The sequence below is a fragment of the Rana temporaria genome, chromosome 4 (genome assembly GCF_905171775.1).
Source record: "Rana temporaria chromosome 4, aRanTem1.1, whole genome shotgun sequence".
Classification (NCBI taxonomy): domain Eukaryota; kingdom Metazoa; phylum Chordata; class Amphibia; order Anura; family Ranidae; genus Rana; species Rana temporaria.
The window spans coordinates 456363275-456387175 of record NC_053492.1 but is presented as its reverse complement, the minus strand read 5'-3'; the positions used below and the strand labels follow the sequence as shown (position 1 = coordinate 456387175).

At 42.2% G+C, this 23901-nt stretch overlaps 1 protein-coding gene across 20 annotated transcripts in view; it reads left to right on the top strand.

The window, feature by feature from the left end:
* The window catches only part of NRXN1 (neurexin 1), a 1744826-nt gene that overhangs the window by 1003146 nt on the left and 717779 nt on the right, over positions 1–23901 (top strand). For all 20 annotated transcript variants that reach the window (XM_040351628.1, XM_040351620.1, XM_040351619.1 and 17 more), the window contains one exon: positions 14481–14654. In XM_040351628.1, coding sequence (XP_040207562.1) covers positions 14481–14654 — 174 coding nt within the window. The remainder of the gene's footprint in view (positions 1–14480; positions 14655–23901) is intronic.

The following is a 23901-nucleotide window of genomic DNA, read 5'->3' as shown; positions in this document are numbered from 1 at the left end:
GAACAGTAAAATCAGTCTGTATATGCTGTAAAGCATGCTTGTTATACTCACTGTGGAACCTAAGGCCCCATACACACGGTTGGTTTGGTCCGATGAGAATGAACCGAAGTTCATTTTCATCTGACCAAACCGACCGTGTGTATAGGCTACCAGTCTGGTTTCCTTCGGTCCAAAATTTCTAAACATGCTTCAAAACCGAACCGATGGACCACAGCCCGATCGGGCCAAACCGATGGTTAGTACAGAAAAGCATTGGTTCAAAACCCGCGCATGCTCAGAATCAAGTCAACGCATGCTTGGGAGCATTGAACTTCGTTTTTTTCAGCACGTTGTGTGTTTTACGTCACCGCGTTCTGACCCGATCGGATTTTGAACTGATGGTGTGTACACACATCAGGCCATCAGGCCACTTCTGCGGTAACCCGATGAAAACGGTCCGTCGGACCATTCTCATCGGTTCGGTGTGTACGGGGCCTTAGGGGTTAATCCTCTGCATTGTGTAAAAAGACTGTTTGAGCCTGTGATCTCTTACCCTCCCCTTCTTCCACTGTCCCTAATCCATCGCCTGATAGAACAGAGCCTTGGGGGGCACTCTGCACATGCTCAGTTTGGTGTGTATTGCTAGAGAGTTTTTTTCTTTTTCTTGGGAGGGTGCATGTGATCAGCACAGGGCCAATCAGCACTGTCCAGACAGAGGGTCAGGGGTCCTGCAGCCTTCTATATAAGGCTGATGAGAAAAGGTATTTAGAAGTTTTTATTAAAATAATTAAATTCCCCTGTTCTGTGTACTGTGGGAGACCAGATATAGTGAATGCAGGGTCCTGGGTTTAGTAACACTTTAACGCTTTTTTTGTTATCTTTTTTTTTAACCATTTATTTTTTTGGTGTAGTACCAATGGACTACCAATTTATTATTATTATTATTATTATTATTATTTTTATTATTATTATTATTCAAAAAAGGAAGTAACATAGTTACATAGTTAGTCAGGTTGAAAAAAGACACAAGTCCATCTAGTTCAAACATTAAAAAAAAAAAAAAAAAAAAAAAATATCATACAATCCCATATACCCAATTCTATACCCACAGTTGATCCAGAGCACCAACGGTTTGCACAGCACTTTACAAAGGAAGACAGTACAGCACAGCCAATAAATGGCTCAATGTTGCCTAATACATAAAGACCTCCCCTTATTCATATATTGAAAAAAAGGCTGTTACAGTAGCCACAATTGTACCTGTAAACTCCAATGCGTTTTAATTGCAACATCGGGGGTAGTCAGCGGTCAATATAAAAGCTGATATAACATCAACACTCATCAGCCAGCCAATGTAATGTGTCCATATGTTATCGGTTACCCCCCACAATGTATACCCCAGGGAGCACAAAAGTCGTTGGGAACCTCCCCACACTAGGAGACACACCATATAGTTACAAATCAGCAGACCCACAAATGCCCTATACACTCCAGAGCCAAACCATATGAAGCGGAACCCCCTTTTTTTCTTATTACAAAAAAGGGGGTAATCAATAAAGGTGCACAAAGCACACAAAATATGTAATGAGTAAAGGGCAAATACAGAAGTAGACATGTGCGATTAGATTCTTTCTGAATTAAAATTCGGACAAAGCTTTCATTATTTGAAAATTCTGATGTATGTTTCTTTTTTCCACTGTACTGGATCCAGTGCGTTTTTGATGTGTTCCGGATTGTTCCTATGCGTTTTTGATGTGTTCCGGATTGTTCCTATGCGGTTTTGATGTGTTTGACTGCATTTCAGTACAATTCTGTGCATGTTCTATTTTTTTTTCTGGAACTGGATCACACCAGAACTGCAAGCACTGGTGTGAACTATGCCATTGAAAACAATGTAACCTGCTTTATATACTGTAAACATTGGGGGTTTAACTCAATGGTAAATGCATTTTTTTAGCGAGTCCACAGCAGTCAGATGTTAGGTTTGAGGGCATGGCAGCCCATTTTTATTTAAAAGGCAAAAATAAACAGTTCACACACAGGATTCCCACGCAGGGGTTCTTCTCCAGTAATGTTCATAGAAAGAAAAATACCAAGCCTCCTGGCTCCCAGGCTCACTCAGCCTTGCAGTACCTGCTATACCTGGCCCACTCCTGGCCTCAACAGGATTCTCCAGCTTACTGTCTCCCAGACTTCCGGACTTCCTCCAGCCCCCTTGGACTCGCTAGCCACCTCAGGTCTACCAGCCTTCCCAGTCCGCCAGGCACAAAGTCCCCCCACATCAGGGATGTAGTCTTCCAGGGCAGACAGCTTTCCACACACACTGTGTTGAACCAGCTGCACACACTCCCCCTTCCTCTCCACTCTGTTCTCACCAGTACCTGATTATATTGGTTTTCACCTGAGCACCCAACCTGCTGGCTATTCCCAAGACCTGGACACAGGGCCGGAGATCCCATCCCGCCCAAGTCTCTGCAGGATCTCCAGACCACACAGCCCCATTCAAACTTAGCAAAACCCGGAGAAAGCTGCCTAAACAGTTTTCCCCGTTTTAAAGTTATGCTGTGAAGTTCTGCAGTCCACTGACATGCAGACTCTGTGTCCGTTTTTGCTGCGTTTTTATGGTGACCGGGACCCTGACTATTACAATACATTGTGGATGCAGAAAAAAAAGCACTGGAATGCATGTGATGTAAACTATCCCTAAGGCCCCTTTCACACCTACGGACCGTATGTCCGCTTTTTCATCCATCTGTGTGCGGATGAAAAATCGGACATACATTGGTCCCTATGAGATCGCGGGTGTCAGCAGATGAACATCCTCTGACACCCAATCTCGCCCGCCTCCGCATTCCTCCGATTCTGCAGAAGGGGGAAAACCCTATTTTTCCTTCCGTCTGCAGATCGGATCCGTGTTCATCCAATCCCCCCATAGAGGAGAGCGGAGAAAAGACAGGGCGGTCCCCCACACAGTGTGCGGGGACCGCCCTGTCATCCGCCGGCTCAGCGGGGATCAACTGAGCGATCCCTGAGGGGCCTGAGGCTAATTTCACACAGAATGCACCCGGCATTAGCGGTAAAGTGCTGCTAGTTTTAGTGGCGATTTACCATCATTTTAGTGCTGCTTTTCGGCCCCTAGTGGGGCACTTTTAACAAAGGGTTAAAAGTGTCCACATTGCGACGCTGCGGAAGCGCTTTCCAGGGGCTTCATCAGCGTTGCCCATTAATTTCAATGGCCTGGGCATTTTGGGAGCGGTGTAGACTTTTTTTCCTGTCTTGTAAGCGTGCTGCCCTAGTGTGAACGCACTCAGGCGTTCACACTGGGGAGGCATGAGAGGCGCTTTTCAGGTGCTTTACAGGTGCGATTCTTATCGCTAAACCACCTGAAAAGTGCCCCAGTGTGAAAGAGGTCTTATGTCCTATGCACACTAGCGGAATTTCCGCCAGCAAAAGTCTGATGTGAGCTTTTCATCGGAAATTCCGACCGTGTGTAGGCTCCATCAGACTTTTGCTGTCGAATTTCCGCCAGCAAAAGTTTGAGAGCAGGTACTCAATTTTTCCGACTGAAAAAATTCCTATCGGAAAATTTGTTTGTCTGTATGGAATTCCGAAGGAAAAAAAAACACGCATGCTCTGAAACAATTCAACGCCTGTTTGGAAGCATTCAACTTCTTTTGTTTGCCTTGTCGTAGTGTTGTACGTCACTGCATTCTTAACGCAGAAAAGTTCAGAGAACTTTTGTATGACCGTGTGTATGCAAGACAAGCTTGAGCGGAATTCCGTCGGAAAAACCATCCAACTTTTTTCCGATGAAAATTCTGCTCATTGTGTACAGGGCATAAGAGTTTTCAGGAATCATCTAAACGTGGACAGAGTAGGAGATATCCAGAAAGACTGGGATAGGGAGTTTCAGAGCATGAGGGAGGTTCTGGATGTAAAAATGGAAGGAGATGAAGCAGGAGCTATAAAAGCAGGAGGTCCTAGAAGGAGTGGAGAGGACGGCGTGGGTAGGGTGACCACGTGTCCCGGATTGCCCGGGACAGTCCCGCATTTTGCAGCTCTGTCCCGGGCACCTTCATTCCAGGACAATACAGTGTCCCGGAATGAAACTGACACAGCCACCCCCCAGGCCAATCTGATGACCCCAAAAAAGGCCACCACATCACCGCTTTACTCACTGACAGTACTTGTCCTGGCTGGGAATGCCGGGAGGAGCACAATCCCGCCCCCTGCTTGTGATTGGAGAAATCATAAATCCCACCTCTTGTGTCCAATCACTGCGCTGTGATTCGTTACAGCACAAACTGAGGGGAGGGTGTCCCTGAATGGTAGTGTGGAAATGTGGTCACCCTAGGCGTGGGTGATATGTGTAGACAAGGATGGTCGTGTAGCTTGGGGCAAAGCACAGTCAGGCATGTAGGCAGTATCAGAAGGAGGACAGCACCAGCAGAGGCAGCATTGTCTATGATTCATATTTCATCAGTTTTTATTAGTTTGTTTTTACTTTTTTTTTAAAGCAAACATTTCCGTATTGGCACTTTATGACAACTGCTAAACAGGCGATAATTTATTGTTTTTAATCAGACACATTTGTGTGACTAGAACAATTTGTACGAATATATCTGCTTTTTGAATGACTATTCCCTAACATTTAAAAAAAAATTGCATTATTTCACACTCAGTAAAATCATGAAATAATTAGTAACAAATATGAGATTGTTTTGTGTATAATGTGTTAGGAATTAATGAAAAAAAATGTTGGGTATTTAAAGCCATAAATACTGATTGCTGGTGCAGTGCAACCTGGGCAGATGAAGATTAAAGTCTGAGGCCCCGTACACACGACCGAGTTTCTCGGCAGAATTCAGCCAGAAACTCGGTCGGAGCTGTATTCTGCCGAGAAACCCGGCTGTGTGTACACTTTCGGCCGAGGAAACCGACGAGAATCTCGTCGTGCCAAATAGAGAACATGTTCTCTATTTCCTCGTTGTTCAATGAGGAAATTTGGCTCGCCGAGATCCTCGGCGGTTTCACAAGAAACTCGACGAGCAAAACGATGTGTTTTGCCCGTCGAGTTTCTCGGACGTGTGTACAGGGCCTAATCCTTCATGCACACTTGGCCGTGATGTACCGCGTTCACTGGAAAATGTGCACCGCTATTATACACAAATCCTCTAGCTGCTGATTTTGAATATGAGGACACTTACCTGTCCAGGAGTCCAGCAATGTTCTCACTCGAGCCAGTTCTTCAATCGGCAATGGCATCTTAAAGTGGTTACTAGCATACTGTATACTAGCTCATTATACCTTTGTCGTGCAGGTCTTTTTTCAATGTGGGTTTACAACCTCTTTAAAGCGATATAGTCTTGTTTTTTTTCTAAAATAACAAACATGTTATACTTACCTGCTCTGTGCAGTGGTTTTTGCACAGAGCAGCCTGGATCCTCTTCTTGGCAGATCCCACATTGGCTCTCCTGCCCCTTCCATCCTGCCAGGTGCCCCCACAGCAAGCAGCTTGCTGTGGGGACACCCAAACAGGCCACACTCCAGAGCCATGGCTCTGTGTGTCCATTCACACATGGAGCCATGGCTCAGCCAAGCCCCCTCCATCTCCTGCTTGCCTCAGTAGCTGTGATTGACAGCAGCGGAAACAATGGCTCCTGCTGCTTCCAAAATCTAAACAGGAGCGCGAGTCCCCAGAGAGCCAAGGCTTTTTACCATCATGCATTGTATGAAGGTAAAAAACCTTGTGCATTTACAACCACTTTAAGAAAAGGAAACTGGCAGGGAAGCCATCTGGTCTCCTATTGTGCATGTGCGAAGCACGCTGCGCTTTGTGAATGGTCCGGCAGTCTTCTGCGACCTGTGATGTGTCCCAGAAGGCTTCAGACGAAGGACTTCTGGATAAGATCGCCACGGCGCATCTGACCAGAAGTGGGTACCTGCCAAATCCAGGTATCCACTCCCCCAAAAAGTGCCAAATGTGGCAGTGGTGGATGCAAACAAGCAGAACTTCCCCTTTTGGGTGAAATTCCGCTTCATAATCCAATGATATCTTCAAATCTCGACCACTAAATTGTTCAATTTGGATAATATAGTTTGTCCAAAGAAAACTTTACAGAAGATTGTAGGTTAATAATCAAAAAGACAACAAAAACAGGACACACATCCTATAAAACTTGTTTTTTTCTGGTTCTTTAAAAATAATAAATTGCACTTGTTTAACAGCACTTAGCAAACCACAGTATTACTATTATTGGATTACAAAGGTCCTTAATTCCTAAAATAAATACAAATTCAATAGGAGTTAAAGATTTTTTAAAACAGAGTGTGGCCAATAGTTACATGGGTCAATGCAAAGACATCCGTAAAGTTCTTATACAAAAGAAGCAATGGAAGGAAAGGTTGAATACTATGATTTTGGAAAATGTCATAGAAGATTAAGGGGAAATGGCTTTGTGGTTTTCGGAAAATGTAAAAAGGGATGATAAAAAAATAATTTGAAAGAGCTTGCCTTTGAAAACTGCGGGAATTACATGCCCCTAAACTTTAATTCCTTAACTTTTTTTTTTTTAGTTGAGGAAAGTAGAAAGATAGTGCTGGAGCCATTGGTTTATTTTACTGTTGTTATTTTAGGGTATTAATGTTGGTGTAAATGATCTGGTTCCTAGGAAGGTGGCTGCTACACCCCAGAGGATCAACATAGTCTCCTTGACTTGTAGTGTAATATAAGAAGGGTTGAAATGTAACCCCTTGGTGCCTGTTGCCACTGGCCCTTTAAGTGGTTTGCTATGCCGGAAGGCGGGGGGGGGGGTGGCTTATGTCCACGTCACGTGACTGCTGTGATTGGCTCACCAGGATCTCCAAAATTGGGTCCAAAACTTTAATCACATAGTATCAAAAAATAAAAGCAACGTTTCTGACCCCTTCATTAGGTCCAAGGGAGGGGAAGAGGAACTGGCCAGTGCAGACAGTAATTAGACCCATAAATGTGAGAAGAGAGCTAGGATGCCGGAATCTGTGGTTGTGTTAGAAAGAAAACACATTGACAAGTGAATAAAATCTGAATTATGGAAGGTTAAAAAGCTGCCATTAAACACTTCAAAAACCTATTATTTACTGATAGGTTCTTTATTCCTGGGTCAGGCCTTTATTTGAACCCAGAACCTCTGCTGTGTCTCTTCATGCTGAGCTACCTGCAATAAATGACAGTTCCCTGGACAATTCCTTAACTGATCCTATCTTAAACCTTGTTTGTTTAGAACCTCCCTCTTTGCCCCTCCCATGAACTTGATTTAAGCCATGTCTCTGCACTACCTGTTTGCCAGATGTTTGTGCTCTCTCCAGCCAATATCGCGATCCTGTCTTCCCTGCTGTTGTCCATATTTTGCTACCACACATTATCAACCCTTGTTCCTCGACTACCTGCAACTCATTATCAATCTTTGGCTTGTTTACTGACTAGGCTTCTGTTTGATCCCTACCTGTTCATCTGCTACTGGACCCTGACTTGCTCACCTCCAGGTGGGGCGATCCTGAGGACCGCTATCTGGTACTTAGACGCAGCAAAGCCCATCTCCACCATTAGGTGCTCTGGTGAACACTGATTAGTACTTAGACCCCACATCTCAGGTGGATCTCTCATCAGGGTGACTGCTTGTGTAACTCCTGCTGGTTGGTGGTAGTTCTGCTGCTGCTATAGCAACTGATCTTGGAGCCGACCCCTGGTGGTACTTTAGCTACTGAGAGTGTTAGCAATGTTGTGATCTATTTGTTTCTGCCCAGGAGTACCTGTTATGATGGCGGATATATACTGTATTTATTGGCGTATAACACTTTTTTTTTTACCCTGCAAATCGGTTGCAAATATCGCATGAGTGTTATATGGCGATACTGCAATTTGGGCTGCCTCGGAGAGAACGGGGAGGGGGGCGGGACGAGTGCTGTCAGATTACATACAGCGAGAATCTCCTGTTTACTCAACAGCCTCTGTAATAGGAAGTCCCGTCTCCTGGGCTGGCATTGGACCAGTGTTCTGTCTATCATAGAAGCCAGTCCAGGAGGCGGGACTTTGTATTAAAGAGGCCACCGAGTAAACAGGAGATTCTTGCTGTATGTAATCTGACGGCACTCATCCTGCCCTCCTCCCTGAGATGGGCATTGATAAGACAGCATTGATGGGCAATTGTGAGGCTACAGATGGGCATTAATTAGGATGCATTGATGGGCAATGGTGAGGCTGCAGATGAGCATTGATCAAACTGCATTGATGGGAAATTGTGAGGCTGTGGATGAGCATTGATCAAACTGCATTGATGGGAAATTGTGAGGCTGTGGATGGGCATTGATCAAGCTGCATTGATGGACAATTGTGAGGCTGTGGATGGGCATTGATCAAGCTGCATTGATGGGCAATTTTGAGACTGCAGATGGGCATTGATCAGGCTGCATTGATGGGCACTGACCCTTATTTTGCTTCAAATTTCTTTAATTAAAATATACGTTTTTCTTTCCTGAAACTTCCCTCTTAAAATGAAGGTGCGTGTTATACGCCTGTGCGTGTTATATGCCGATAGATACAGTAAATACTAGAGAACCTTGGGATGCCTATAGTATAAAAAAAAAAAAATCACTAAAATGTGGTTCAGAGTTTCTCAAAATACACATGTATGTAAAAAAAAAAAAATATATATATATATATATATATTTATATATATATATATATATATATAAATTATTTAAACAACAAAAAAAAAGTTAAATGGCAAGATGCCTTTTAGTTATCCATGCTGACCATTAATATGTATAGAACATGAAGTGTTGTAGATTTAATAGTTCTGGTCACCAGCTGTGAATCTTGTTGCGGTACACAGATAATAAACCTACGTTGTTTATTATCACGGACCTTGAGACCATTTTCCAAGTGTAAGGATAACTAAATGTATCAAGCTCAGTGGATGAAGGTCAGCCGAGATCTTCCCTAAATAGGCATGCACTGTTTATTCAAGCGCTGACTGCTCAAGCATATAATAAAGTTTTGGTGATTTGAAACCTGCTGCATCAGCTGATGCTCGACTAAGATGTCTCTTTACAGCCGCTTACTCTGAATTTTTTTTTTCTAGCCTTCACAAAATCACTAGATATTTATATTCTTCTCAGTTTGATATATTTTTTTACGACTTTCACAGCATATTTGTCTCTTAAACATGAAAACAGTCCTAGAATCCAGAAATTCTGCTTACACTAAAAAATGTAAAATATAATTTTCATAAAAGTGTATCATTGGCAAGTATGTGAATAAGGAAGAAGGAAAAAAAACAAGCCTAGAGACAGAATTTATAGAGGGAGCTCTTTTTTTTTTCTTGTGGGGTGCTGACCCTTGTTTGGCATTTATTGACAGTAAAGGTTGCAAGTTTTGAGAGGTCTTGAATGTTACATTTTACACTCTGCTGACTCTTTGGAAGGTTCCTTTTACTAAGGAAGGTCCCAAAGATTACAAGCCAGCGTCTTGATAACCCATGGGGTTCTATGACTAATGATCATGCATGACCCTTCCTTAACGGTTCCTTCACAGGATTTGGTTTGATATGTAACGGATATTTAAGGCGTCTCTGAAACAATTATGAATATATATATATATATATATATATATATATATATATATATATATATATATATATATATATAATTGTTTTTTTTAAAGGGGGCTTAGTGAAGATACAGTGAGTTGAGAATCCCTGTACACTGACCAAGAGTTCAATCTGTATACACCAGGGGTCTCCAGCTGTTGCGAAACTACAAGTCCCATGAGGCATTGCAAGGCTGACAGTTACAATCATGACTCCCAGAGGCAGAGGCATGATGGGACTTGTAGTTTTGCAACAGCTGGAGGGCCGCCAGTCTGAGACCCCCGGTATACACTGACCAAGAGAAAATCCAATGTGATGGCTCACTGTGTAGATTATTTCCACTTAAGAGAAGCACTCTTTGGAGATTGATTTATTTGAAAAGACTCATTTGATGCACCTAAGGCCGCGTACACACAGTCGGTCCAAACCGATGAAAACGGCCTGAAGTCCAGTTTCATCGGTCCTTCAGGAAATTAGAGAACTTGCTTTAAAATCGAACCGATGGATGGCTGACCATCGGTCCAAACTGATGGTTAGTACACAAAAGCATCGGTTCAAAACCCGCGCATGCTCAGAATCAAGTCGACGCATGCTTGGAAGCATTGAACTTCGTTTTTTTCAGCACGTCGTGTGTTTTACGTCACCGCGTTCTGACCCGATCGGTTTTTGAACTGATGGTGTGTACGCACATCAGACCATCAGTCTGCTTCAGCGGCGAACCGATGAAAATGGTCCGTCGGACCATTCTCATCGGATGGACCGGTCGTGTGTACGCGGCCTTAGACACTTAATTAATTTGCATATTATTTATTTAATTATTGATTCATATGCATTCATGACATTGATTTTATCTATTTGTAGGACTCCCGGAATTCAGCGTTTGTCACTTTAATGTTTCGGTGGACCATTGTGTATATTATATATACAATTCAATGAGAGCACTAAACAAAAATCCAAGGGGGTTATCCACAAAGCCGCGGCGCAACGTAACTTTTCGGATTTAAGTTACTTCGCCGCAAAATTCCCAAGTTAGGTGCCGATCCACAAAGCACTTACCTGGAATTTTGCGGCGCTGTAACTTAAATCCGTCCGGCGCAAGGCGTTCCTATTCAAATGGGCGAGTCCCATTTAAATTAGGCGCGCTCCCGCACCGGACGTACTGCGCATGCTCCGTCGGGTAATTACCCGACGTGCATTGCGCTAACTGACGTCGCTCCGACGTCATTTGCTTAGACGTTAACGTAAATGGTGTCCAGCGCCATTCTCGGACGTCTTACGCAAACGACGTAGAATTTAAAATTCGACGCGGGAACGACGGCCATACTTAACATGGCTTAAGACAACTAGGGCTTAGCCCTAGTTTTACGCGGCGGAACTCGACGTAAATGACGTAGATTTAGAGCGACGGGCCCGTCGGAGCGTTCGTGGATCGCCGTAACTGGTCATTTGCATATTCTACGCCGGCCGCAATGGCCTCGCCACCTAGCGGCCGGCCTAGAATTGCATCCTTAAGATCCGACAGTGTAATTCAATTACACATGTCGGATCTTCGTCCTAACTATGGGAAACTGAGTCTGTGGATCAGTTCCATAGTTAGGACCAGGGATACGACGGAGTAACAGCAGTTACTCCGCCGTATCTCTTTTGAGGATCTGGCCCCAAGAGTCCAAGGTTTTTAATGATAAAATTGATCCATAGCAGAAAAAATCCAGTGTGTTTTGGGGCCAACCACATTCCCCCTTCAGCAGGGCTTAGGAATTCTGAGCTTAGAACTTCCAGGGCCGCGCACGTCGCCGCGTCATCGTCGCGGCGTCGGTGCGGCCTCGTCACCGCGTATCGTGTACGCGCGGATTTCTGTACAGCCATCATACAGAAATCTCTGGGCGGGCATGTCCGCTGAAAACGGTCCGGCGGACCGTTTTCATCATACATGTTTGCCCGTGTGTACGAGGCATTACATGCAATAATCCAACCAGTATAGGTGTAGATAAACCCGTGTTTTTGGTTGCTCCAGTTATTTATTTTCTTTGTCAATTCCACTATCCTGGCACATTTAGTTGTGGCACCAGTTACTAATTTACTTTATGGTTGTCAGAGACATGTACTGTATCCAGCAGCACTCGTAGATCTCTTTTACCAATAATTTACTTTAATTCTTAGTTTAAAAAACAATGTTCTTTTCCTTACAAAGAACTGAGGAAAAAAGTAGAACTCCCTTGTTTACACTCAATAGTCAGCTCCTTAGGCCCCATACTCACGACCAAACATGTCTGCTGAAACTGGTCCGCAGGCCAGTTTCAGCAGACATGTTTGGTCGTGTGTGGGCGCGAGCGGGCCGAATTCCAGCAAACATTTGCCCGCCGGGCCTTTTCCCAGCAGACAAATATTCCTGGACTAGTTTTAAAACAGTCCGCTGGAATTCTGCCCGCTCGGACATGTACGGTCGTCAGTACAGACCTACCGTACATGTCCAGGCGCCCGCCGTCCCTCGCATGCGTCGAATGACTTCGACGCATGCGTGGAAGCATTTTAAAGGCGGGCCGCCCACGTCGCCGCGTCATTGTCGCGGCGACACCGCGTCATCGACGCGGCGACACCGCGGACACGCCCGCGTATTGTTTACGCGCGGACTTCTGTACGATGGTGTGTACAACCATCGTACAGAAGCCCTCTGGCAGACATGTATGGTGAAAACGGTCCGACGGACCGCTTTCACCATACATGTTTGGTCGTGAGTACCCGGCCTAAGAGTCCGAAAAAGACAACTTTTTATCCTTGACGTTTGGTGACTCACAGAATTTCTGCTTGACCCCTTGTTTGATTAGGTGTGTTAAAAGCTTTGCTACTGGATCTTTTCTAAAAGGTATCTTGTCTTTCGCAATGTGTGTTTCAGCAGGTAGAAGTACATTTATCACAATCTTGCTGTGCTCATGACTACATTGATCTCATCTTGACCTCTGGCTTTTGGACATATATCGGAAAATAGTCATTGCTTGTTTATTTCCTCCTTGTAACCAACAATTTTTCGAGTTTTTTTCTTTTTCTATTAATTTACATGTGATGGAAGATAAACAAATGGGAATATAATAAGGCCAAATTTGTGTTTTCCTTTTTTTTAAGAGTCAATAGACACAAAAGCGATACTTTGGTTAGAGGTGATTCCTGGTAAAAAGAAGTAGACCCTGGTTTCTTATATGTCTGAGATACAAGATAAGTGAGATTCTTCAGCTATAAATCTGGACTTCGTTCTTGTTGACCTGAGAGTTTTGGATGTTCTCACCCAGATATGTATGTTCCAACATTTCCTGTTCCATTCTTTAAAATAGGGAGAAGTTTATTTACTAAAACCGGAGAGTTCAAAATCTGGTGCAGCTCTGCATAGAAACCAATCAGCTTCCATTTTTTTTTTTTGCATTTATGAAAGCTTAATTGAACAAGCTGAAGTTAGAAACTGATTGGCTACTATACACAGCTGCACCAGATTTTGCGTGCTCTAGTTTCAGACAACCATAGAGGTTTTTATTTGCCACGAGTGCAGGAATCTACCCAATTGAGTCTTTAAAAAACAACTCACTTTTATATCGCCAGTATCTACCAGAAATAAAAATATCCTTTTTTGGTGCACAGACCCTTTGGTATACCGGTACTTTTCTTAAAAATCTCAAGATATACTAGGTATTGTATTACATTTGACTTCTGATTCTACTGTATTGGGGTGTCTTTGTGTGTATGTGGGGTGGGGTGGATCTGATGTGGAGCTAAACTCTCTCAATAAACATTACCTATGTTTCATTTTTATGCTGCTAATAGATAGGAAGGTATATTATATAATGTTTGTTTAAAGTGGAGTTCCTAATAAAATTAAAATATTAAAAGTCAGCAGCTGCAAATACTGCAGCTGCTGACTTTTAATAATCAGTCACTTATCTGTCCCAGGGTCCAGCAATACAGGGGAATGAAGCCCCGCTTGTCTCCCCCTCCTCTGTGCGGCGCCGGCTCCACTACTGTGGGTGCCCAGCTGTGGGTGTCAAGCTGCGTACCGCGATTGGCCGGGCAATCATATGGGACCTGTGACGTGTCCCAGATGATTGCCAAGAGGGAGGGGAGAGAGGTGACCGCGGTGCCAAGGGAGGAAGAGGGAGTTGAAACCCCCCCCAAAAAAAAATTACATGCCAAATGTGGCATGTCAGGGGGTCACCTTCCATTAAAGCGGAAGTTCCATTTTTGGGTGGAACTCTGCTTTAACTTTGTTTTTTGTTTTTACATGTTTTCAGTTGCTTCCTAGTTTCTGTCTTAGGTCAAAATTATGTCATACATCCCAGGAGTCTTCATGGGCATTTTATTTTTATTTTTACCTGGAGGAGGTGAGGACCATGAAGACTCCTGGGATGTAAAACTCCTCATCTAAGCACACCCTCCTGTCTGCATGCCTGAGTTAAGGGCCGATGGGTTACAGGAAGTAAATGCTACATGAATCATCTGCCCTTACTCAAGATGGCTGTGGCTAGAAATGCTAGGGGTGGGGTTTTTTAAAGGGATTTCTAAACAAAATCAAGCATGGAGACATGGATGGATAAGCAAGTTTGCTTTGAACGTTAAAAATGTAATAAATAATAATGATGTTTGTGATGCTCAGATACAGTTTAGTTCCACTTTAAGTGAATAGGAATAAGAGATGAGATGGTAAAAAAATAAAAAATAAATCAGGAACACTGATATAAATATTGTATTTATGTTGTGTACGTTGTGCTAAATGTCATATACTTTTGAAATGCTAAAAACTTTTGAAGTGCCATTATTCTTAACAGATTTAGAACTAATTTATCATACATTTGTTATTGCTACAAACTCTTTGTCTTTTCTTTCTGCAAGGTGACCTATTCATCGGAGGTGTTGCCAAAGAAATGTACAAAACACTGCCAAAGCTTGTACACGCCAAGGAAGGATTCCAAGGCTGCCTTGCTTCTGTTGATCTGAATGGACGTCTTCCAGACTTGATCTCAGATGCTCTTTTGTGTAATGGACAAATAGAAAGAGGATGTGAAGGTACAGGAAGTTTTAATCAAAGTAGTTATATAGACAATAGTTTTCTCACTGGTAAAACATCATCTGTTTCATTTTCCGTGTTTACGTTAAAACATCTCATGTTTATTTTTCTTACGTATTTTTTACCTATTTGTATTTGATAAAATATTTTGTTCTATGTAAAGGTAACTGATATTTTTTTATATACATGATTTAACATAATTTAGAACCAACAAACAACTATACAAGTAATTGCACAAGATCATATTGATATTTTAATTTTATTTTATTTTTTTACTGTCATATACTACAGTAAATTAGGATAGTTTGGATTTTTTTTTCTTTATATTTTCGTAAAATCATAACAGTGTTCATAAAAAAATTTGATTTTATGTTGTTTTTTTATTTATTTTTTATCATTGCCATATCATTTGTTATTTTATTTTTTATTTTTTTATAAATAAATTTGTGTTTCATTTGTCTGAGGCTTTGTTTTTATTTTTGATGAAAAGACTATTACATGTTTTAAAATTGCATAAAATTGCAGAGTAACAAAATCCATTGGATGTTCTATCTTTAAACAAAAATATAAACATAGGGAAAAGTAGCAAGATTCCTTGCAGCTCTGTAATGATCTACTGTATCTGCTCTTTCTGTGTGTGATCTCTATTTGTAGCTTTTACAGTCCTACATGAGCTATAAACATATACTAGATAGACTCCTCTCTAGCCGAGAAAATTCACATGTGGGGATGGTTAAAATGAATGCAATAAAGATAACGATCATAGCCAAAAATGGTCATGAGTTGCTTAAGACAAAGAACATAAGCCATTATAAGAGTTCCTGATCTCAAATACTGTTTCCCAGCTCCTGAGAGTGCTTAGCGCCGGCAAACTAAACACAGTAATACAGTAAGAGGAATGTAAATGAGTATGTGTAGTTTTACACTGTTATGTGTGAAATTAGTCCATGGAGTATAAATTGTTGTGTAGTACTCACTCACCTGCTGATTTGGTCCCAATTTTTTTCCCCAGTTAGTGTACTAGTAGACAGGCAAGCAGTCGCAGTCACTCTTCTGGCTTGGTTAACAATCTAGGGGTATACGTTTTCTGATGCTTCATTAAACTTGAACTTGGATGGGTGTGGGATAACTATGGGATATTACAGCAACGTTAAGTAGTAATTTTTAGGACACTTGTCTCCTTCTTAAGCTTTCTAGCACAGAACCTCTATAGGGTTGCGGTGTGAAAGCACCACCAACACCCAAAGAACATTTTTGTTTTACTTTTTGACCCAGGCATCAAATTATTATTTTTTTACAGCAAGGCCAATTCTTGCTTTCATCTAGAGTATCTCTATAGGGTTAAGGTGTGAAGGCACCATCAACACCCAAAGACCAATTTTTCCACAACTGTGTGACCCGGGCATCAAATTTCTATTTTTTATGGCAAGGCAAATCCTTGCTTTCATCAAGAGTATCTCTATAGGGTTATGGTGTTAAGGCACCACCAACACCCAAAGACTAATTTTTCTGCAACTGTTTGACTGGGCATAAAATTAAATTTTTTGAAAAAAAGGCCAATTCTTGCTTCCATTTAGAGTACCTATTTCGTTTTACGGTGTTAAGGCACCACCAACACCCGCAGACCATTTTTTCTGTAACTGTTTAACTGGGAATTAAATTTAAATTTTTTTACAGCAAAGCCAATTCTTTCTTTCATCAAAAGTACCTATATAGGGTCACGGTGTGAAGGCACCACTAACACCCAAAGACCAATTTTTACGCAACTGTTTGACCAGGGCATCAAATTTCTATTTTTTACAGCAAGGCCAATTCTTGCTCTCAAGAGTACCTCTGTAGGGTTATGGTTTGAAGGCACCACCAACACCCAAAGACCATTTTTTCTGCAACTGTTTGATCAAGCGTATAATTATTAAATTTTTTACAGCAAGGCCAATTCTTGCTATCAAGAGTACCTTTATAGGATTACAGTGTGAAGGAATCACCAACACCCAAAGACCAATTTTTCTGCAACTGTTTGAGCAGTCATATAATTATTTATTTTTTACAGCAAGGCTAATAGACAATCCTTACAGTAGCAAATGATAGACTGAACTATACAGGGGCACCACTAGAAATGACCACTTTTAAGCACAGGCTGGCTCTGATGCAAGAAGGATAGTAGCAGAACATGGTCACTGGGATCTCGCTTACCGGTCTGTACACACAAATGCCAGACTCTTATGAACATTCCAGATCAGATTCCCAAGAAGAAATCCCTAAATCAGCTCCAGCAGAATTCAGTAAAATAACCCCCAGATAGCACATCTGGGACATCAATGAGCAAATGCAGAAGTACAGGTGGACTGCCCAGAAGCTGGGATCTTATCCTCCTGGACAAGAACATCTCTGCCCCAGGCCTTAAACTATTTATGCACTCTCCCAATACTCTCCCAATATTCAGGATGCCTATTTGACTCTCCAGGTCCGCTACATTCCAGAACCCTCCAGAAGACAGAGGGAAGCAGTCAATCCTGCAAGCAGTGAGACACAGAACAGCACAAAATAATCAAAAGCTGCTCAACTGATTACAGTAGAACTAGCTAACAGCCTAACTAGGAGGGTGCTACAGTTGCAACTGCTGAAGTAGGCATGAGCCAACAAAATCATTTGGAATGAGCATTGGAGGAGAGCAGACTGAGTTCCCATCATAGCTAGAGAACTGACCACACTGGAAAGGATTTGCTTCTATACCTAGTGTGGTCATTTTGAAATAAAAAAGCAGGGGGACTGGCAGGTACACCAGGGATTTCACACAAAGGAAGCAGTACAAAGAGAACAGGATACATTTTCATGCAAGTACCCACACTTGTTACTTTGTTTTTCATTTAACTTTCTTTATTGTGATCACAAGGAGGCTAACAGGCCCCCTATGGGACGCCTGCCTTTACACGCACATGAACTTTATTGGCATTTCAGTCTTAGTCCGTAAGGTTCAATATTGAGTTGGCCCACCCTTTGCAGCTATAACAGCTTCAACTCTTCTGGGAAGGCTGTCCACAAGGTTTAGGAGTGTGTCTATTGGAATGTTTGATCATTCTTCCAGAAGCGCATTTGTGAGGCCATGCACTGATGTGGATGAAAAGGCCTGGTTCGCATTTTCTCCTCTAATTCATCGCAAAGGTGTTCCATCAAGTTGAGTTCAGGACTGTCAAGTTTCTCCACCCCAAACTCCCTTAATCCGTGTCTTTATGGAGCATGAAATTGTCAAAACTGTCTTGGTATGCTAAGGCCTTAAGAGTTCCCTTCACTTGAACTAAGCGGTCAAGCCCAACCCCTGAAAAACAACCCCACACCATAATCCCCCTCCACAAAGCAAGGTCCCTGCTTAAAGCAAGGTCCATAAAAACATGGATGGGCAAGTTTGGGGTGGAGGAACTTGACTGGCCTGCACAGAGTCCTCAACCCAATAAGAGTCCTCAATCCAAATAAATGCCTTTGCGATAAATTAGTGCAGAGACTGCAAGCCAGGCCAGTGGCAGCATCATGCTGTGGGGGTGTTTTTCAGCTGCAGGGATAGGACAACTGGTTGCAATCAAGGGAAAGATGAATGCGGCCAAGTACAGGGATATCCTGGACGAAAACCTTCTCCAGAATGCTCAGGACCTCAGACTGGGCCAAAGGTTTACCTTCCAACAAGACAATGACCCTAAGCACACAGCTAAAATAACGAAGGAGTGGCTTCACAACAACTCCGTGACTGTTCTTGAATGGCCTAGCCAGAGCCCTCACTTAAACCCAATTGAGCATCTCTGGAGAGACCTAAAAATGTCTGTCCACCAACATTTACCATCCAACCTGACAAAACTGGAGAGGATCTGCAAGGAGGAATGGCAGAGAATCCCCAAATCCAGGTGTGAAAAACGTGTTGCATCTTTCTCAAATAGACTCATGGCTGTATTAGATCAAAAGGGGCTTCTACTAAATACTGAGCAAAGGGTCTGAATACTTAGGACCATGTGATATTTCAGTTTTTCTTTTTTAATAAATCTGCAAAAATGTCAACAATTCTGTGTTTTTCTGCCAATATGGGGTGCTGTGTGGACATTAATGAGGAAGAAAATGAACTTAAATGATTTTAGCAAATGGCTGCAATATAACAAAGAGTGAAAAATTTAAGGGTCTGAATACTTTCCGTACCCACTGTATATATATATACACAGTGGTAAACAAGTGGTTAAAAAACAACCCTCAGTTAGATATATGTATGATTTGGTCACGCTAGATTTAGAATATGTGTTTTTGTGTAGACCTCAATACATGTAGGAGCAGTCCCACCATGCATTACGTATGAACCTAAGATAATGTCGGGTTATCGTAATTACACTGATCCTTAGTATCTGCAGTGTAGTGCAATGTCTTAGAAATCTAACAGTTTGCTGTTCTTAGGGTGGATTATCAGATCTCCTCAGAATTACTAGCAGTGAGGCTCCCGTAACAAAGAGGTGTGAATATGCTTCAGTGAATTGTGCTTGCTGTCTGTAGATGGACTACATTGGTAAGATGTCTCAATTCACACATTCATCCTGCAAATAATCCAATCCATTCCTGTAGCACAGACTTGTGGGTACGCCATTTACATAAGTCCGTTCAATCGACTGAGTCTGTGCCCCAGAGATAGAGTGACTTATTTGCAGTATACATGAGGAAACCTTATCCAGCTGTAACCAACAGAACAGCCTTTATTAATTGAAGTAAGGAAAAGAGCAATGGTGTGCAATACCCTTATAGCAGCCAACCCGGTTTCATCTTTCAGGTCGGGGTAATTAGAACAATAACTAATGATGGTTACAGCACTGTCCTCCTTCCTGTTTGCTTGAGCAAATTGAAATGTCTTCCTTTAATGCATAAAATGCCAGTAATACCCGATACTGTCTTGCGTCCAAAATGAGTTTAATTGTTGTAGAAATAAACGTAAGGTTTCCTTTAAAAAGGAAATATGTTAATAGTTCTTCAAGTTTTGTCTTATGTTGAGCTAAAATAAAGTGAATCAAATTAGGTAGTTGGCTAAATATGTTATGTGCTTAAAGTGGTCCTGTTTTTTCACCTTAATGCATCCTATGCATTGAGGTGAAAAAACATTGGATACTTACTGGCCCCCCAGCCCCCCCGGTTTACTTACTTGAGCCCTCGAAAGTCCCGCGTCTGGCTTCTTGGCTCTTCTTGGCCCCGGAATTCTCTGCTCTTTATTGGATAGATTCATAGCAGCACAGCCCTTGGCTCCCGTTGCTGTCAATCAAATCCAATGATGTGGGTGCCGGGGGCATGTCTATGGATGCAAATGCTGGACTCAAGAGTGCGCCCACAAGGTAACCCCCTTGGGAAACGCTTCCCAGAGGGGGTTATCTGATACGGGGAGGAGCTGAGACAGCCACCGAGGGACCCCAGAAGACAAGGTTTTATGGCGGCAGGTTGGCTCTCCTGCGCGAGAGCCCGTAGCTCTACGTCGGCTCTCTCGCAGGCCACTAGGGGCGCGCTCGTTACAGAGCGGGGACCGGGAGCTGTGTGTGTAAACACACAGCTCTCGGTCCTGTCAGGGGGGGGAAATGCTGATCCTCTGGTTATACAATGTATGAACAGAAGATCAGTGATTTCCCCTAGTGAGGCCACCCCCCCTTCAGTTAGAACACACCCAGGGACATACTTAACCCCTTCCCCGCCCCTAGTGTTAACCCCTTCACTGCCAGTGGCATTTTTATAGTAATCCAATGCATTTTTATAGCACTGATCGCTATAAAAATGCCAATGGTCCCAAAAATGTGTCAAAAGTGTCCGTAGTGTCCGCCATAATGTCGCAGTACTAAAAAAATCACTGATCGCCGCCATTACTAGTAAAAAAAAATATTAATAAAAATGCCATAAAAATACCCCCTATTTTGTAAATGCTATAACTTTTGCGCAAAACAATCAATAAACGCTTACTGAGATTTTTTTTACGAAAAATATGTAGAAGAATAAGTATCGGACTAAACTAAGGAAAAAAAACGTTTTTTTTATATATTTTTGGGGGATATTTATTACAGTAAAAAATATATATTTTTTTCAAAATTGTCGCTCTATTTTTGTTTATAGCGCAAAAACTAAAAACCGCAGAGGTGATCAAATACCACCAAAAGAAATCTCTATTTGTGAGAAAAAAAGGACGCCAATTTTGTCTGGGAGCCACGTCGCAACGACCGTGCAATTGTCAGTTAAAGCGACGCAGTGCCGAATCGCAAAAAGTGCTCTGGTCTTTGGGCAGCAATATGGTTAAGTGGTTAATAACTTAAAATATTTTAAAAAATTATATTTATTTTCCCCTTAAACATAGGGAGAAACAGCAGATTATATCCCTTATGTACTTTTTTCATCAACAGGGATTTCCCAAGACAATTATTTATTTAGCTTGCCATGATCAAAATTCACACCATCGATAAAAAAGGTAGTGACTCCAATGAGCGGTTTAAAGATTTATTTCCCACTGACATTTAATAAATTATATATTCTTCCCAGGTTCACGCGTTTGCTTCCTCCGAGTTTCATGGTTCAATGACCAATATTACCAATCAATATGATTAAATAACAGAAATAAATTGGAAAATCCACCACTTGCATGATTTACAATTGATTTTTCCTTTATTTTATTTTTTACCGAACCCTTACAAGAACCAAAAGCTTTGATTTTAACATTATGTTTGTTCCACTTTCCCATCTAATGAAGATTAGACGGAGGGGAACATATTGCCACCTAGTACAGGAGCACACATTAATTGGATCTTGTGCTAGATTAGAACTTCACTCGTCAATTTTCTTCAAACTGCAAACTCCATTCGCTAAATTCAATAATGACTTTTTCTTGGATCAAATGGGCACTGCTTTGGAATTTGATTCAATTCCATCAAACTTCTCATTCTCTTTCCCTCATGATACTGATCTCTATCACTACCCTTCTTTTTCTTTCTTTTTTTTTAATGCTTTTTTTAATTCACTTGTTATCCTATCATTTAACCAATTTCTTCAGGCCTTTCCATGAGATATTTAAGCTTCAGTTGATGGGGATAACTCCCTGCAAAATGTATGTAATGTAGTTAACATCAATCACACGTATTATTAAGAATATGCAGTGACTTAGAGGTATTTTGGGCCAGATTCAGGTACATCTGCGGCCGCGTAACGTATCGCATTTAAGTTAAGCCAGCGCAAGTTTTGCGGGCAAGTGCTTGATTCACAAAGCACTTGCCTGTAAAGTTGCGGCGGCGTAGAGTAAATCCCTCCGGCGCAAGCCCGCCTAATTCAAATGATCCGGGTAGGGGGCGTGGATAATCTAAATTAGGCGCGTTCCCACGCCGAACGTACTGCGCATGCTCCGTTTTTAAATTTCCCGCCGTGCTTTGCGCGAAATGACGTCGCACCGACGTCATTTTTTGAACGGCGATGTGAGTTACGTCCTTTCCTATTCACGGACGACTTACGCAAAAAAAATAATTCAAAATTTGATGCGGGAACGACGGCCATACTTTAACATGGCAGGTCTATCTATACACCACGAAATAGCAGCTTTAACTATATGCCTGGGAAAGCTGACTAGCGACGACGTAAGAGAATGCGACGGCCGCATGTACCTTCGTGAATCGCCGGAAAAAGCTAATTAGCATACCCGATGCGGAAAACGACGCAAACTCCACCCAGCGGGCGCCGAAGTATTGCACCTACGATCCGAAGGCGTACGAAGCCGTACGCCTGTCGGATCGAAGCCAGAAGCCGTCGTATCTTGGTTTGAGGATTCAAACTAAAGATACGACGCGGCAAATTTGAAAGTACGCCGGTGTATCAGTAGATACGCCGGCGTACTTCTTCTGTGAATCTGGCCCTTAGTGCTTTACAGAAGTAAATGACAAAGCTTTCAAATAATAATGTGGAATTAGTTAGCCACTGCCCCTTCACGCCGATATACGTCGGCAGAATGGCACGGCTGGGCACAGGCACGTAACTTTAAGCCCAGCCGTGGTGTCACGAGCGCGCCGCCGATCCGAAGCTCCATGACCACGCCCACGGGACCGGCGGTCCCGATCGCCGCCGGTGTCCCCGCGATCGGTTACCGGAGCTGAAGAAGGGGTAGAGGTGTGTGTAAACCTTCCCCGTTCTTTATTGTGGCAGTCTCAGTGATCGTGTGTTCCCTGATATAGGGAAATAAGATCACTGACGTCACACGTCCGCCCCCCTGCAGTTAGAAACACATATGAGGTCACACTTAACCCCTTCAGCGCCCCCTAGTGGTTAACTCCTAAACTGCAATTGTCATTTTCACAGTAAACAGTGCATTTGTATAGCACTTTTTGCTGTGAAAATGACAATGGTCCCAAAAATGTGTCAAAATTGTCCGATGTGTCCGCCATAATGTCGCAGTCATGAAAAAAAATCGCTAGTCAGTAAAAAAAAATATCAATAAAAATGCAATCAAACTATCCCCTATTTTGTAAACACTAAAAAAAAATGCGCAAACCAATCGATAAACGATTATTCCGATTTTTTTTACCAAAAATAGGTAGAAGAATACGTATCGGCCTAAACTGAGGAAAATAAACATTTTTTTATATATTTTTGGGGGATATTTATTATAGCAAAAAGTACAAAATATTGCATTTTTTTCTAAATTGTCGCTCTATTTTTTGTTAATAGTGCAAAAAATTAAAACCGCAGAGGTGATCAAATACCACCAAAAGAAAGCTCTATTTGTGGGAAAAAAAGGACACCAATTTTGTTTGGGAGCCACGTCACACGACCGCGCAATTGGCAGTTAAAGCGACGCAGTGCCGAATCGCAAAAAGGGGCAAGGTCCTTAACCTGCATAATGGTCCGGGTCTTAAGTGGTTAAATTATACATTTAGAATTATTATCTATTATTATTATTTAGAAAAATATCTAAAACACATTAGGAAAAAAAAAAGTAATTATCCTAAATGCTTGGTACCTTTACATTTTATAAATTTCAGTCTTTTTGTATTTGGGAGTAGATGGTCAAAAATTCTGTGTAGTGACAAGTAATGAGAAAATAAAATTGTCCAAACCCAAATTCTCGGCAAGCCTAACCCATAGTAGAGAAGATGTTTTCTGTGTTTTGATTAAAAATTTGGTGTGTTAGGATGCGTACACACGGGTCGTTCCAAACCGATGAGAATGGTCCGATGGGCCATTTCCATCGGTTCACCGCTGAAGTGGCCTGATGGT